This window comes from Pelecanus crispus, chromosome 8 (genome assembly GCF_030463565.1).
Source record: "Pelecanus crispus isolate bPelCri1 chromosome 8, bPelCri1.pri, whole genome shotgun sequence".
Classification (NCBI taxonomy): domain Eukaryota; kingdom Metazoa; phylum Chordata; class Aves; order Pelecaniformes; family Pelecanidae; genus Pelecanus; species Pelecanus crispus.
In genome coordinates, this window is record NC_134650.1 from 28498381 (window position 1) to 28513284 (window position 14904).

Consider the following 14904-nt stretch of genomic DNA (forward strand, 5'->3'; position numbering starts at 1 on the left):
TTAAGAAGTCAGTCCAGTTCAACTTTTACCATAAAATGTAGACTACGTTTGTACTGCATTGTATGTAGACTACAAATGAGGTTGTGCTAAAGCAGACTGGTTTCTGTCCTTAAACTCAATGAATTCTCATCTGTCTCCCCGCTTGATTCCAGCTACCATCGAGAATTCATGCATGCACAGGCAAGCAGAACAAACTGACTTAATAACCTTGAATCAAAAAGTCACATCTCCTCATCTTACCCCTTCAGACCCTTGTTATAATGAAGGAAAAATACCTGCCACAGAAAGCCAAGCAATCTTTAAAAGTCAGGGCAGCTTTTATCAAATACAATGTCCTGTCCAATAATTGACATATTTCCAACTAATTTCTTACATGATCTCATTTATTTGCATTTATATAGGTATGTCTACTATTTGCAGGTTGTCAGTGTTCTGACAGGTTTCTCTCCCTTCATCTGTTCGAAGTCATCTGTAAACTACAGGACACAACTAGATCACAACAGACTTCACTCTTAGTTATTGTGGTGTTGATAGTGGAGCATAGGGACTCTTGCACCAATTAAATATATAAACACATAATTTCCTTTTTATACTTGATGCAGGACTCCAACATCTTTCCAAAAGATTTTTTTTTTTTAAATACCAAATGAATATTTTCGTATTTTCTGTGAGTCTGAATTATTTTGGGAGTTTAAAGAAAATTTAAGGACATGTGTTAGTTAAGTATTTACAGCAGCCATCTTGTCCCAAGTTCTCAACACTGTGACTCAACCATCCATTTTCCTCGGAGTTAAAATTAAATCTTAACACATGGAATACAGCCTAAATGTGACATTTGTTAAACGCGTTCACTCGAATACTGGGAGTTACATAAATTACAAGTCAGACCTATTCAAAACTTTGAGTAACTTCCAAATGGGGTCACTGTGACAAAGCTAATTGCCAATTAAAGCTGTCTTCCCCTTCCTTAACAATGGACATGTACACAACAGTTCTAGAGATACTAGCGATATGAGAGAGAGAAAGAGGTGGTGGGGGGCAAGGGATACTCGTAAAGCTAAGCTGGTCTGTCTATAGTCAGTGCAGAAACTGTCCTCTACAGAAGCCTACGCAGAGGAGGAGCTTAATTTAGTGTAGCAAACTATACCCCATGCCAGCAGTTGCAACAGTATTGCCTATGAGACTCTATGGACATATACTACATTTGAATTGCTGAAAGCCATGTCTAACAGTAGTAGTTTTGCTTCTGTTACTCTTGAGCAAAGTTCACCCTCTATGCTTGCCCAGATAGGCTATTATAGAAGACTTATAGGGCCTGTTGTGGGAGGTGGAAGTGGTGGGGAAAGTCTGACAAAAAAATGCCCACCCCACCAAGAGATTACTTATATATCAAGAGGTTATCAAATGTGTTTTCTGTATGATGCCCTTGTGATACAAGCTTGTGTGCTTGTTGACTGTCTCACATCACTACAGTACATTAGCTATACCGAAGTAGAAATTTGAAACTATGTTACTACAGCTTCAGAATAATAAAAACTCCACAACAGGACCCCACACAGTAGTACCACCTTTAGTCACTTTCCTTCTAGTTTATATACTGAAATAAATGAAAACAAAGAAGAAATCCAATGCCTCAAGGAAACTACAAGGAAAAATATTATAATGCAACAGAATACACTTTTATAGCAATTTAGAAGACACCTACACACGTTATAATACAGAAATATATAAATAAGGCATCTCATAATTAAAAATCATCTGTAATAGTGTCAGGACAAAACCCTGAAAATTTCATACAGATTTTAAAGCCGTGCTAGCGTAAACCAGTCCCAAACAAACAAGTCAACAAGGTCCCCCTGCCCACTGTCCCGAACTATGTCAATTGGATGCTTACACTATAGCTTTGTCTCAAATGAATTACTGTAAAGGACCTGCAATGAAGTCCTGTTAAAGGTACTGGAACATATACATACATATGGTTAGGCAGAGTAGTAACAGGGTAGCAGAGACTTCATAAATGTATACTTTTATTACAGGTGATTTATTGCATTTATTCAAGGTTTAAAATAAAAAGAGAACAGCATAAAAGAAAAACAATGTAAAGCCATAAATACCACCAATGTGTGCAAGTAAGTGTGGCAATTAAGTAAGCTGGGGGATGGGGAAGAAAAGAATAACCCTGTCTCCCACATTATAGAGTGTAATTCAGGGCCTGATCACAGTAACAGGGGCCGCATAAAAAGGAAACATATCACAGTTTTAAGTGAGCAATGAGCACATTGCACAATGCCCTCATGTTTCCAACAGCCGTATTTACAGCAAAAAAGACAGTAAGCTTAACAGGCTGTGGATGCTAGTGAGACAGCCTTTTGCGCTAGCTAAAACTTTGAGGCAGCTGGAGAGATTGACAAAAACAACATGTTGATAAAAAACTCCCCAACCAACCAACAAAAAACCCCCAACCTTTATTATACATTATTATATATATATTATATATTATTAGTGCTTTAGAATTAACATTTTTCTCCTTAAATATTGTCTAATAAGTGAGCTGACAACTCTAGGCATAACATGGATTCTGCAAGAAGTAAAATAAAAAATGTACAGTGTCTGTAATCAAAGGGAAGAGTTGGGGGGGGGGGGGGGGGCAGTGTCAAGGGGTAGGTAGAAAATGATCCGATAGCTTGTGGAGAAGATGCCTGCACATCCCATGTAATTTCTCTTACATAGTCATTCAAAGCCTTCAGTGAAACCAACATGCTGTGCCTAGCACCATGTAATTAGAGACAGTCCGTGTCATACCATTCCTGGATTACTTTGTTAATTCACCTGAAAGTACTCCTACCTTATTTAACTGCAGCTGCATTCAGCAGTTTGGTGAAGAGCATGAAAGTATTCTGCAGTCCATTCTATGAATAATCCTGGTGAGAGTAAGCCTTGGACGTCTCTCCCTACACAAAACCTTTACATAGTAAGCAAAGCAGAACTTTCTGCCCACCACACTCGGTCCCCATTGGAGACTGAATCATCACAGAATCTGAACTACCTTCTGTCTCCTAGGAATGGTGTCATCTCTCCCCCAAAAGAAAGATGGTATTTGGAGCCAGAATTGCCATTATTGATGCAATACCTGTGAATAATGAAGGAGACTTACTACCCCAAATCAACTTCAAATAAAAAAAAAAAAAAAAAGAGACATTATTTTGGAATTTAAAATGCATTCCTTTCAAATACAGTTTTGTTCTTGTTCAAGAAAAATGTTCATTGTTCTTCGTTTCATTGACAGGGGGGTGACACTTTCTTACTACCTCATCTGCTTTATGCACAATTCAGTATGTTGAACTGCTCAAACATTTAAGTCAGTTAAAAAAAAAAAGCTAATTGTTCTTCAATGAAAATACCTATATAATTTACTTGATACATTTTGTTCAAATACCTAATCAAGCCATGGTATCTGTACCTTTAGTTCACCTTAGTAAAGAATACACAATATATACAACGAAGAACATAGTGTCTATACAGACCATAGGTGTTTAAATTAACAGCATTTTACAACCTATTGGTACATGCTGCAGAATCACCATGATGAAGATGTGTTACAATATCAGCCTGCCCAAGATTCAGTCATGGGTCACTTACAGAAAGACAGTAACTTAAACTACTGGTTGAGCACTAGGTATACCTTCCAGCATTTACTCTATTAATGTGCAATCCTAGAGCTGCACACTACAAAAAAAAAAGTTACTAATTTTACTTTAAAAAAAGATAGGAGTAGCAAACAGCGTGCTATAGACAACTAGTAAGTTACTGCACACTGTCACCACCGACCTCTAGAAACCCTCCTCTGTAATAGAATACTGATACACCACCCACTGCTTTGCCGAGGAAACTCAGCCAAGTTGTTTTTGTGTTTCTATATCGTTTCCATAGCAAAGGTCAGTGCATGCGTAAGTTAAACTAAAGCTGGAAGGCTAAAGACTGAAGGTCACTACAGGATAAGCCAGAAGAGCTGCACGCCAAAGCAGTTCCAGCCTTATTACTATACTGCATACAGTAAAGTCATGCATGCATGTCAATACTTAGTTTACAATTTTTACCAAGTAACTGCAAAGACAGTAAGTTAATAAGACAATTTTTGGATCATCAAGAAGTTGTATTTTATATTACAAAAACATTCATATGTTCTTAATGCACATATGGAAAATCCTGAAAAAAGCGTGTAACACTAGAGACTACATAGATTAATTTGATCACTGAAGACAGCAGCATTTAAACCTGGAATTTTGTGGCAGTGGTGAGAACCTTTTCCTTGCTGAGGAGAGCAAATAGGTCATATTAAATAAGAAACATCGACCTGGAAAAAAGAAGTTAACATTTTGCCAGAGTACATGCAGATTATATTGGAGCCACATCTGGCTCACATGTCATCAATTCCATGCTCGGATCTAAAGGAAAGCCTGCAGCACTGGACAAGCTTGTGAGAAGACTTCTTTTATTCTCCAATATTTAGAAATTTTACCTTCCCTCCCTGCCTTTTTTAAATTAAGAAGGTTCTATATTTTCCATTTATTGTTGCAAGCCAAGTATTACCAATCTCTATTCAAATGTAAATGTTATTTATCCAAAAGATGCAATTTCTTAAGACCTGTAGCAAGACTTGAGAAAAATATCCAACAAAAAAATATACACTTCACAGAAAACAGGTACTTATCAGACAATACTAGTATACTTTGAAACAGTCTGTTTTTCTGAACCAAACCCCACTTTGTTTATTTACAAAAAACTCAATTCCTAATAGGGTCACTGAATCCGGAAGTGATGTCAGGGTTTCACATGCCTCCTCTTTCAGACTAAAACCTAAAGAAAAAAGTGGAACTAAAACTTGGGGTGGGGGTGTGTTAGAAAAATTATTTTATTAGCTAAGTTTTCTGCTCAGCAATCAAGCAATACTATGATACTAATGACATTCAGACAGTGCCGAAATCCATTGGATTGTTTTTTGAAGCCATTTTCCTGCAAAACTTTCCAGCGTTTATTAGGAAATTGCCACGTTTAACCAAACTTTCAGTGGGGTTTAATACTCATGTTTTATCTTTTATGTGCCTTTTCTTTGCTTGATAATTGAAGATGAAGATTCTATCAACACTTTAGTACTCCTTTGCACAATTAATTCACTGCTTATGGCATTACTGGATTGGTAAAGTGGCTGATTAGAAAGAAAGCTTTTACACACAAATAGGCGTCCCTAAAAGTAGGGCATATCTTGAAATACAAGACATGTCAGTGGCAAAATCTGGGATAACCTCAGTGAACAAAAGATTCGGTTAACAACTCTAGCTTCACCAAATGCACCAGTGTCCATATAAAAATCTTCAGTTCAAACATGAAGAACGGGGAATGAAATACACAGCTGTGTAAAGAACTGTAAGCTCCTACTAAGCATTTACTTCAGATGGAGATTTCCTAGGCTTTCCACCACCTTGATATGAAAAGCATGTTGTAACTAGTTATTTCCTCCTTGATAGTCTCATGGCAGCTGGATGCATTTCAGTGACTTCTGTATTCTTTAGAACACCCCCCAAAGTTAAGGGTGTAAGCAAGGAGGGCAAAAGAGGAGAATGAAGGCCCCATCATATGGAGGTGAAAGGAAAGATAAAGCTGTTCTCTCGAATTAGGTATTTTTACTTTTACTTTGGAAGACTGCATGAGTAAAGATACAGTATAATTCACCATGAAACCTAAGCAATCCTAAAGGAAAAGAACTTTCACTGATTAACTTTTAGTCCACTTCTAAAGTAAACCAATGCTTTTAAAAAACTTCATTTAAAGAAAAAAAAAAAAGCAAACTACGCCTTTGAAATGTTTTGCCCTCTGAGACAACAGAGATATGACCCACAAGCTTGGAATCTTTTGGACAACAATATCAAAGAGGCACCAGTGCATGGCTTTGAAGAACCAAACTTTTTTCTTCAGACATTTCTCCACAAGAACTTCACTTTTGAGTGCTGTGCAGCTACTTTCGTAAAGAACTGTGAAGACTCTCAGTTTAGAAGCTGAAGGGCTACTCTACCAAGCTGAAGAGCACACCTATTAACAATGATCTGGGAATAAAAGCAAGGGGTGACAAAGATCCAAAGGCATGAAAATGAACATAATTTGAAAAAAAAAGACACACAATGACTAACACCAGTGGTACGATTTATCATGACTTTATCAACAGTTGCATTTTGAAAAGCTTGAAACAAACCACACATATAAAACCAAGGAATTAGAGATCAGGGAAGTTACTGAAAGTCAGGCTGACCACAGTCATCCCTTGTGGTCTTGCAGAGGTGCAATGAATGCTGACCTATAATCTTCAATGGACTGTTTAAAAGAAACTGGAGAAATTCATGGAAGAAACCTCCATTCAAATCTATTAGGCAATAACCCAACCACTAGCTCAGAAAGTCTTAAGAGCACATGGGAAATTTTTTTTTCCATTCCGATTCTGCAAAGGTTGTAACGTTACAAAAACTTAAATTTCTGATTTTTTTTTAAAAAAGCATCCTCCTTCCTCTTTTGCTAAATGAGCTTATCAAGTAGACCAACTTGAAGATTTTAAAACAGTACAGACCTTTTCAATTCTAAAAAAAAAAACAAAAAAAACCCAAAAAAAAACAATGTAAAAGGAACAAACTTTAATAAACTATTAGATAGTGGCACAAGTCCAATTTTAAAAACATTTTAAAGGTCATCACAAAGACAAACAGGTCCTGCAAAGGACGAAAGCAAACCAGTAATTGCAAATACCAGTGCATTATTGGTCATGATACTGTATGTTTACACAATGTACATCCTTCAAGGTTTACAAACTTTGATTTCTCTTTCTGAAATCTCGCACTCTTATATACTCACTCACCACTTGCAGACAGGATTGGAAGTGTTATAAATACTAATTTCAGGCATACTTTGAAGAATGTTTTAGCCCACTCCACACTACCCAAAAAAGATCAATTCATAGCTAAAATAGTGTTAGACTAATAGTACAACTTCACACAGTGCAGAATTGCCAGTCACATCTAACTAGCCATCACAATACACTATCCATCTGCAGTTTGCTCTACGCTCTTGAAAAAAAATATACTATTCCTGAAATACCAACTCCTAATGCCAAATTATGCTATGGACAGTTTTTGGACAAGCATTTCCAGGACAGAAATAGGTTATTTCCACATAACCTGTAGAAAAAACCCATAAATTAGTTTTACTTTGGAAAAAAAATTACTTTTCCACATTTTTAGTAAACATATGATACAAAAAGCAGAGAACTGTGTCATCCAGTGTACCGTTTCAAATGTTTTTCACATTAATTACTGCATTTTCTAGATTGAGTATTCAAACTAGAGTATTCAAAATAGTAGATGCATCAATATGGCTTTTACTATCTATTTTGGGGATTCTGGAGCAGAAGATGCCTAGTTCTTGAAAGATACGTATTTTTAGACTCTCATCCAAAGGTCAATGTTTTTCCCAATACAGTCCATGACACAGTTCAGACAGGCCGAGACTTACCTTCTGCCTTCTAGATTTATTTGCGGGTTGTCACTGCCAAACAACAGTAGGCAGTTAGAGCTGGGATACAGCCTGCCTTCTGGTGATGTACAAAATAGGGAAGAATTCAAGACAAAAATAAAAATTTAAAAGTGAAAGGCAGGAAGAATGGGAAGGGTCATGAAACACAGAAAAAGCGTGTTGTTTATTGGCTTAGAGAACAGGGAGAACTCTGATGTTATACCTGTTATTCAAGTAGTTACATGAATTGGCCACACAGAATACCTGTAAAAAGGTGACAGCCACAGAATTACAGGCCAGGAAACATACACTCATTTAGACAATCCTTCATCCATTTATTTTTATTGGATCATCTCTGACATTGCTCGGTTAGATCCTCTCTTGTAGGTTATAGTTTCTTCCACCAGAACTCAGGCAGAGTTTGACAGGCTTTTTGAGGACACATTCCTGTTTCAGAATTTTCAAAGTAGTTCAAAATTAGTTTACTTTAGCTCAATTAGTTTACTTTTTCTTCCATTGCAGCTCTTCAGTCATGACTTCAGGCTCTGCGATCACTTTAAAACAGAACTGACATTCAGTCCCTCTTTCACAGGTCTCCATTAAACCTCACACAGGAGGTTACTGTTTGCTTGTCAGTGACAAGAAATGTATAACCATTTAAATAAACTAATTTTTATTTAACATTTCTGTAGTTTTTGATCTTATACCTTTCTTCAGCTATAATACTGCTGAGTTGTCCATATGGATTACATGATGCTTCCCCTCCTCTATTACTGCAGAATCAACTACAGTAAGAATTTTGCTTACAGCAGAGGAATTGATGAATGACTATATCCTTAAACCCTTCGTAGCATGGCAAAAAGACACTTCTGGTACAGGCAAATTCTAAATAGCTACCACTGCCCCAAATTTGTCTTGCATGCATATGGCACAAGTAGATTCTATACAGTGTCTGTTGCAGATAATCATCAGTTTTAGAATAAATTACCCTCGTTACAGTTCACATCTAGAATCGATTCACACTGTGGTAAATGGCCACAGGACAGATACTCCTTCTTGCATACAGAATGGTGCTACCAAGTAGCTGTTAGCTCAGCAGTCCCTCAGTACATCACATTGTACAGGTATCAAGAAGAGTACACGTAGATCACCTTCTTCACTAGTAACAGGACAAATGATAAAAAGGAAATACTTCTTGTTGAGCACAACATAGCTTATGGAATTTGCTACCAAAAGATACCATTAAATTTAACAGACTTAAGAAAACTCATAAAATTGCAGAAGTTGACATGATAGCAGGAACAGAGTATACAAACCAAGTCTGCTTTAACAAGAAAAAAGTAATTTTAGATCAGAGCAAAAATACAAAAATTTAAAAAAAAAAAATGTTCCCGAGAGATCCGTATCATGTGCCCATGTGCTCTAAAATGCTTATCTTTTTGATCATAAGCATTATCCAAGTGAAGTCTCATGAAGAACCCTAACCATTTTAGATAACATTCTAGCAAACTGTAAGTGTAAACTTTATTTTTTTTTATGTACAATTTGACCTATGGGAAGAGTAGGAAATTCAAGCAATTATGATCATTCATTTAGAGTCAGATGAAGTGTGGCAGCTACTTGTTTAAAAGGCTTCGTAGATGGGTAAAGCAAGTACTCTAACCTATTGAATTAGAATGGTAAAAGGTAGACAGTGCTCAGAGGCTTTCTATGTCTTCTGAAAATGCAATACAAAATTTCCACAGAATTTGGATTATAAAAGTTCAACATGCCACCTTTCTTCTTGCTAACCATTCTGCCAAATTATTTATTCCTTCCCTACAAAAACTGTCAGCATTATCTTGCAGATTCTCTACCAAGGTAAAATAAATTGTTCCAGATGACATGGATTAGCTGGAACATACTCCCAAGAAAGCAGAGATTAAAATGATGGGTATCTGCTATTTAGAACATTTTGCATTAAGAAAAGCTGAAAACAAGAGACTTTCATTACAGAATTTGCTTCCTTAAACTCAACAGACTTACAAAGCAAAGCATGATGCTCCACTCATTTAATTTCCTCACATTTGGAAATAAGCTGATTAAATGTACTCAACAGATGATGCCAAATTTGTCAGAAGCTTAGTCTCCTAGCAACAGGTATGGTATAGTATTAGTAATAGATTAATGACATGCACTAATAGATTAATAGCTTTAAGCTATGTACTATCTTAAAATCTTTATTTTAAATAGTACATGAACTGCACACACAGAACTCCAGAGACGTCACAGTTCGGAAATTTCTAGCTTTCTATAAAATAATATTGAAAAGCAAAACAAATTGTGTAGCAAGCAAAAGCACACAGGCCTTCAGGCACTCAAAGATGTGGCAGTTGGACTTGATGATTGTTGTAGGTCCCTTCCAACTCTACTCTATTCTGTTCAGCCACATCCTTTCTCATCTCTGACACTGGTTAACATAGAGTTATTTCACACAAGAAAATGTGGAGTACTTTACTGGAATGATCACACGCATGGAAGTCACTGGTGTAAAGCTAAGAGCACCAAAAAGAAAAGTTAAGTCAGAAACAAACAGTAATGCATATCGTGAACTGGATTTGCATAAGCAGCTTCCGGAAGTGCTGGAAAAGATTTCACTTTTGTATTTAAAGTAATTTTCATCTGCTCACAGCTACTTAGTGTTCTACCTTTTGCCAAACTTGGCCCTTAGCATACTGTTTTTCCCAGCAGTCAGTAAAAACTTAATACAAATGGACGGTTTGTTTCATAACAGCCTCCTTTCTCCCATCAAGCACAACAATTAATTTCTAATCCAGCTGGAAGAGACCAAATTGCAGAATAGAATATTGATTTGCATTGATAGTATTCATTTTAATTTAGAGAGGCATAGTACAATCCATGTGTTTAAGCGTGAGACTGTGAGGCACATAAATACTATCCCCATTTTTAAAACAGAATTCTTGTCATAGCAAGGTATTTCACAATTCAAATGCAAATAAATAGCTTTTAAAATCATCGGTGTAAGTCACATAGATTACAGATCTGTTTTTTCTAACTTGCATCTAGTACTGCAGCTTAGAAGCATCTAGTTCTGTAAGCAAAAGACAGCCTACATATATTTGTCAAATCTTATAAGCCTCAGCAAAACAAGTTCCTTTAATGCAAACATTAGTGCAAGACACAAGCACCTAGGGGTAATTTAAAAAAAAAAAAAATTAATGCAGTTTGCAAAAGCTCAGCAAAGACTTATTTTGTCAGCTAAAATCTCTCAAGTTTCCGTCCTCATTAATGAGGTGTTAAATTCCAGTGCCAGCACCTTGGCATGTGAAAGTTGTGTTTACTTGTTCTCCACCAACTAAAGCAACACAGTGCTCCATGTGAAGAAATGTGCCCGACTGACTTTCAGATTCCAGCCTAGTTCAGGCATCCTCAATTTTCTCTAGTTTGCAGCATAGACTTCCCTGATAAGCACGTGACCCTTGCCTCTACTGTGCTAAGAAATCTAGTAGGTCTGTCTGGCCATAGGAGAAAGTTGGAGCTGGTTAGGTTATGGTATTGTGATGAGAAGAAAAACATCAAACAACTTTGTAGGGAACATGAAAGTTGAATGAAGAGATCAGATTAAGAATGGAAATGGAAGGATAAGAAAAGACATTCAAGAAGATGGTATGCTGTTGTGGCTGGAAAGCTGCCTGGTAGAAAAGGACCTGGGTGTCCTGGTTGACAGCTGGCTGAACATGAGTCAGCAGTGTGCCCAGGTGGCCAAGAAAGCCAACAGCATCCTGGCTTGTATCAGGAACAGTGTGGCCAGCAGGAGCAGGGAGGTGATTGTCCCCCTGTACTCGGCACTGGTGAGGCCGCACCTTGTATACTGTGTGCAGTTTTGGGCCCCTCAATACAAGAAAGACACGGAGGTGCTGGAGTGTGTTCAGAGAAGGGCAGTGAAGCTGGTGAAGGGTCTGGAGCACAGGCCTTATGAGGAGCAGCTGAGGGAACTGGGGTTGTTTAGCCTGGAGAAGAGGAGGCTGAGGGGAGACCTTATCACTCTCTACAACTACCTGAAAGGAGGTTGTAGTGAGGTGGGTGTTAGTCTCTTCTCCCAAGTAGTTAGTGACAGGATGAGAGGAAATGGCCTTAGGCTGCATCAGGGGAGGTTTAGATTGGATATTAGGAAAAATTTCTTCACAGAAAGAGTGGTCAAGCATTGGAACAGGCTGCCCAGAGAGGCGGTGGAGTTACCATCCCTGGAGGTGTTCAAAAAATGGGTAGACGTGGCACTTCGGGACACGGTTTAGTAGGCATGGTGGTGGTGGGGTGGTAGTTGGACTGATGATCTTAGAGGTCCTTTCCAACCTTAATGATTCCTAGTTTTTACTTTCATTAAAAAATAATCCAGCCACCAAGCCAGGAAACATGAAATTACTGCTCTACCCTTAATTGGTTTAGTGGTGGACTTGGTAATGTTAGGTTAATGGTTGGACTGGATGATCTTAAAGGTCTTTTCCAACCTAAATGATTCTATGATTCTATGCAGATATCCAGCCCTTTTTTGGAGGGAGAGAAAGGAAAGACACAACGTCTTAAGAGGAAAAAAAAGGAGGAAAGAAGAAATTCATCAGATGAAAAGCTTGGAGGGAGAAGATTGCTTAGTCAAGGAAAAAGGAACAGACAGTCAAAGACATTTAAATTCCGCTGGTATATCTTTATTTATATAGGTGTAACATTAGAGCTGTTCCAAAACTGATATAATTACAAAGCATGACAAAATTTGCTTGCCAGAGAGGAGGAATAAACTATAAGGAGAAAAAGTGATAACATGTTTATACTACAGTATGAGTAGGAGAAAGAGGTTGGGAACTGATTATGGAAATCCTGTTAGCACTTTGCATCTGGTCTCAAATAGTAATGACTTACTTCCAACTATTGGAATAGGATAAATATATAAAATATGTTTTTAATGTATAGACTGCTGTAGTGAAACCTTGAAACTGAAACCCCGACTGCCATTTTGCTGGAAAAGAACAGGAAATATCCTGGATTTAGGGGAAAAGACAAATCCTGCTGTAACCTTAATGTAAGCAGATTAATCTTTTTTCCCCCCTATTTGTCCTGTAAAGATTTTATAATTTTTGTCTGATTTGACTTATAAATGAACAATTAAGTTTTATCTTAACCTGGCTTGGGATTAAGATAAAGACCATTAAGCAAGATTGAGATGAATAAGTAAAGAGACACTGCTTTCACCCAACGATGTGGCAAACTGGTAAATCAAGGCATCTTCAGAAGTCCCACAGTTCCTCAGCACAATCTTCCCCATGTCTGGTGAATGAGAGGGTGGGTTCCCTTTCCAGCTGCATGAGCCAGCTGGCACCGCAGATATTCAAGGGGACATTACTGACTACCCCTAACTAATCCAGAAGTCTTCCCAGCACAGAGTAGGACATTTGTGTACACACCTGTACTCTTGAGAGTCAGAGGAGCACACGACAACTAGTGCACACAGTTATACTCACAATACCAAACCTGCACTTCTTTCCCTTCAAAGAGAATATGATGGCAAAGCTTTCTTATGAAAGCCAAGCCTAATTTACTAGGACCTTACATCTAATTCTGAGCTCAACAATAATTGGATGGTGCTTGCAAAGTATTTAAATAATATACTTTAGGTGCCATTAGCATTTGGAATATTTAGCGTTAGCTAAAGAACCCAGCCAAAGCAACTGTTAATGGCAGGTACCAGTTACCAAAACAGTCAGTATATCACCACCCTCTGTTAGCCAGGTGAGGGCTGTTGCCCGCACTACTGCATTTTCTTGAATCTGATCAAAACTGTTCTAAGAAACAATAAATCTTGCATAAGTCTGTTAAGATAATGGAAATGATGAAGGGGGAAAAAAAAAAAGCGAGAAACAAGTCTTACTTGCCCTTACAGATAACCAGTCCAAATCTAATGAAACTAGGTGATGCCCTACTTTTTAAGGAGATAGCTACCATTAAACTGTGAGTAATATAGGTGTAACATCAGAGCTGTTCTTTGGTTTGTGCTGAAGAAAGAGTCAAGTTTAATTTACTCCAAACATTTAAAGGAAGGTTAACAGAATTTATGGGTACCATTTCACAGAAATAACCTAATAAAAACACGAACAAGAGGCACTGATAGTGTTCAAAAGCTGTCTCAACACCAAAAGAAAGGTGATTTCCAATTCAAATGAAGCTATGTCATATTTCGGTATAGCTCCAACTAATCTATTATCATGGCTTTTCTTACCTGCCCCCATGCACACTCCTTCCTCCGTAAAGTGTGTGTTAAATATGTTAATACACTATTGCACTGTGAATCCATTCACAAGCATAAAACTGCATACAGCATAAAACTGACATGCACCGTAACTGTAGCAAACATCTAAAGCTAACTTTTCTATTGAACAAGTTACAGTTAAGGGAGAAAATCTTACCCAGGAAGGACTGTAAGCTTCACACAAGGCAACAACTCACAGCATTGTAAATACCAATAATTGTAGTTAAAAAATTATCTTGTATCCAGGAAAGCCAGACTTCCTACCTTCACTACAGGGTGTCCTCCAGTAGATGCTTTTACTGCTCCTCTGCTTCCTTCTGTTTCATAGTGTGCTCTGTGATGAGTTTTAGGCTGGACTTCTATTTTCAGTTCACACTGCCCGTAATGACTTGGTAAAGGCCAGTCAAGAGGTGGCAATGAAGATGTGCTGCAATCAAGACGAGCACACTATGGTTAAATGAACTATGCCATTTGGCCACAGTATAAACAAAAGTAACTTCACTGTAAAGTACAGACAATGATGTCACTTTCCTAACAGATGATGACCAAATAAGAATTGCCATTAGCCTAAAACTGTTACTTGAAAAATCAAAAACGTTGCTGCTGCATTAAAATCTTCAATTAAGTATTTCTTTTGGGGTTGTTAGAGTGGAATTTCTTCCTTCCAATACCTGAATAAAAGAAAGGTACTGTATGACTCCCCTGTCCCACATTACCAGTGCTATTCTATAATGCCTTTATATTAATTTTTTATCCTCAAGTATATCAGCAAGCAAGTTCAAAAGTTGTTTAGAAGGAACAATCTAAGTTCAATCTGCAAGTCCTTAAGTGTTACCTCTCTGCATTATCATCTTCCAGCTTGTTGTTTTTGTTTTTCTACGATTGGTAAGCACTCCACTTTGTTAACTATCATTAAAATGAACACTATATGATGATCCAAAACTTTAAAGCTAGTAGTCTTATCTAAGCATAAAGACTTACTGCAACAGACAAAGACACCTAAAGTACATGCTTAGCTTATCCACAGATTATATATACCCTTACACACAGTA

General features: G+C 37.5%; 1 protein-coding gene across 4 annotated transcripts in view; it reads right to left on the reverse strand.

The window, feature by feature from the left end:
* NFATC3 (nuclear factor of activated T cells 3) overlaps positions 1-14904 on the reverse strand; it is a 77462-nt gene that overhangs the window by 33280 nt on the left and 29278 nt on the right. For all 4 annotated transcript variants that reach the window (XR_012831242.1, XM_075714860.1, XM_075714859.1 and 1 more), the window contains exon 3: positions 14117-14279. Coding sequence is in view for 3 of the 4 variants with exons in the window: in XM_075714860.1 (XP_075570975.1) it covers positions 14117-14279 (163 nt within the window). In the remaining variant the exon portion in view is untranslated. The remainder of the gene's footprint in view (positions 1-14116; positions 14280-14904) is intronic.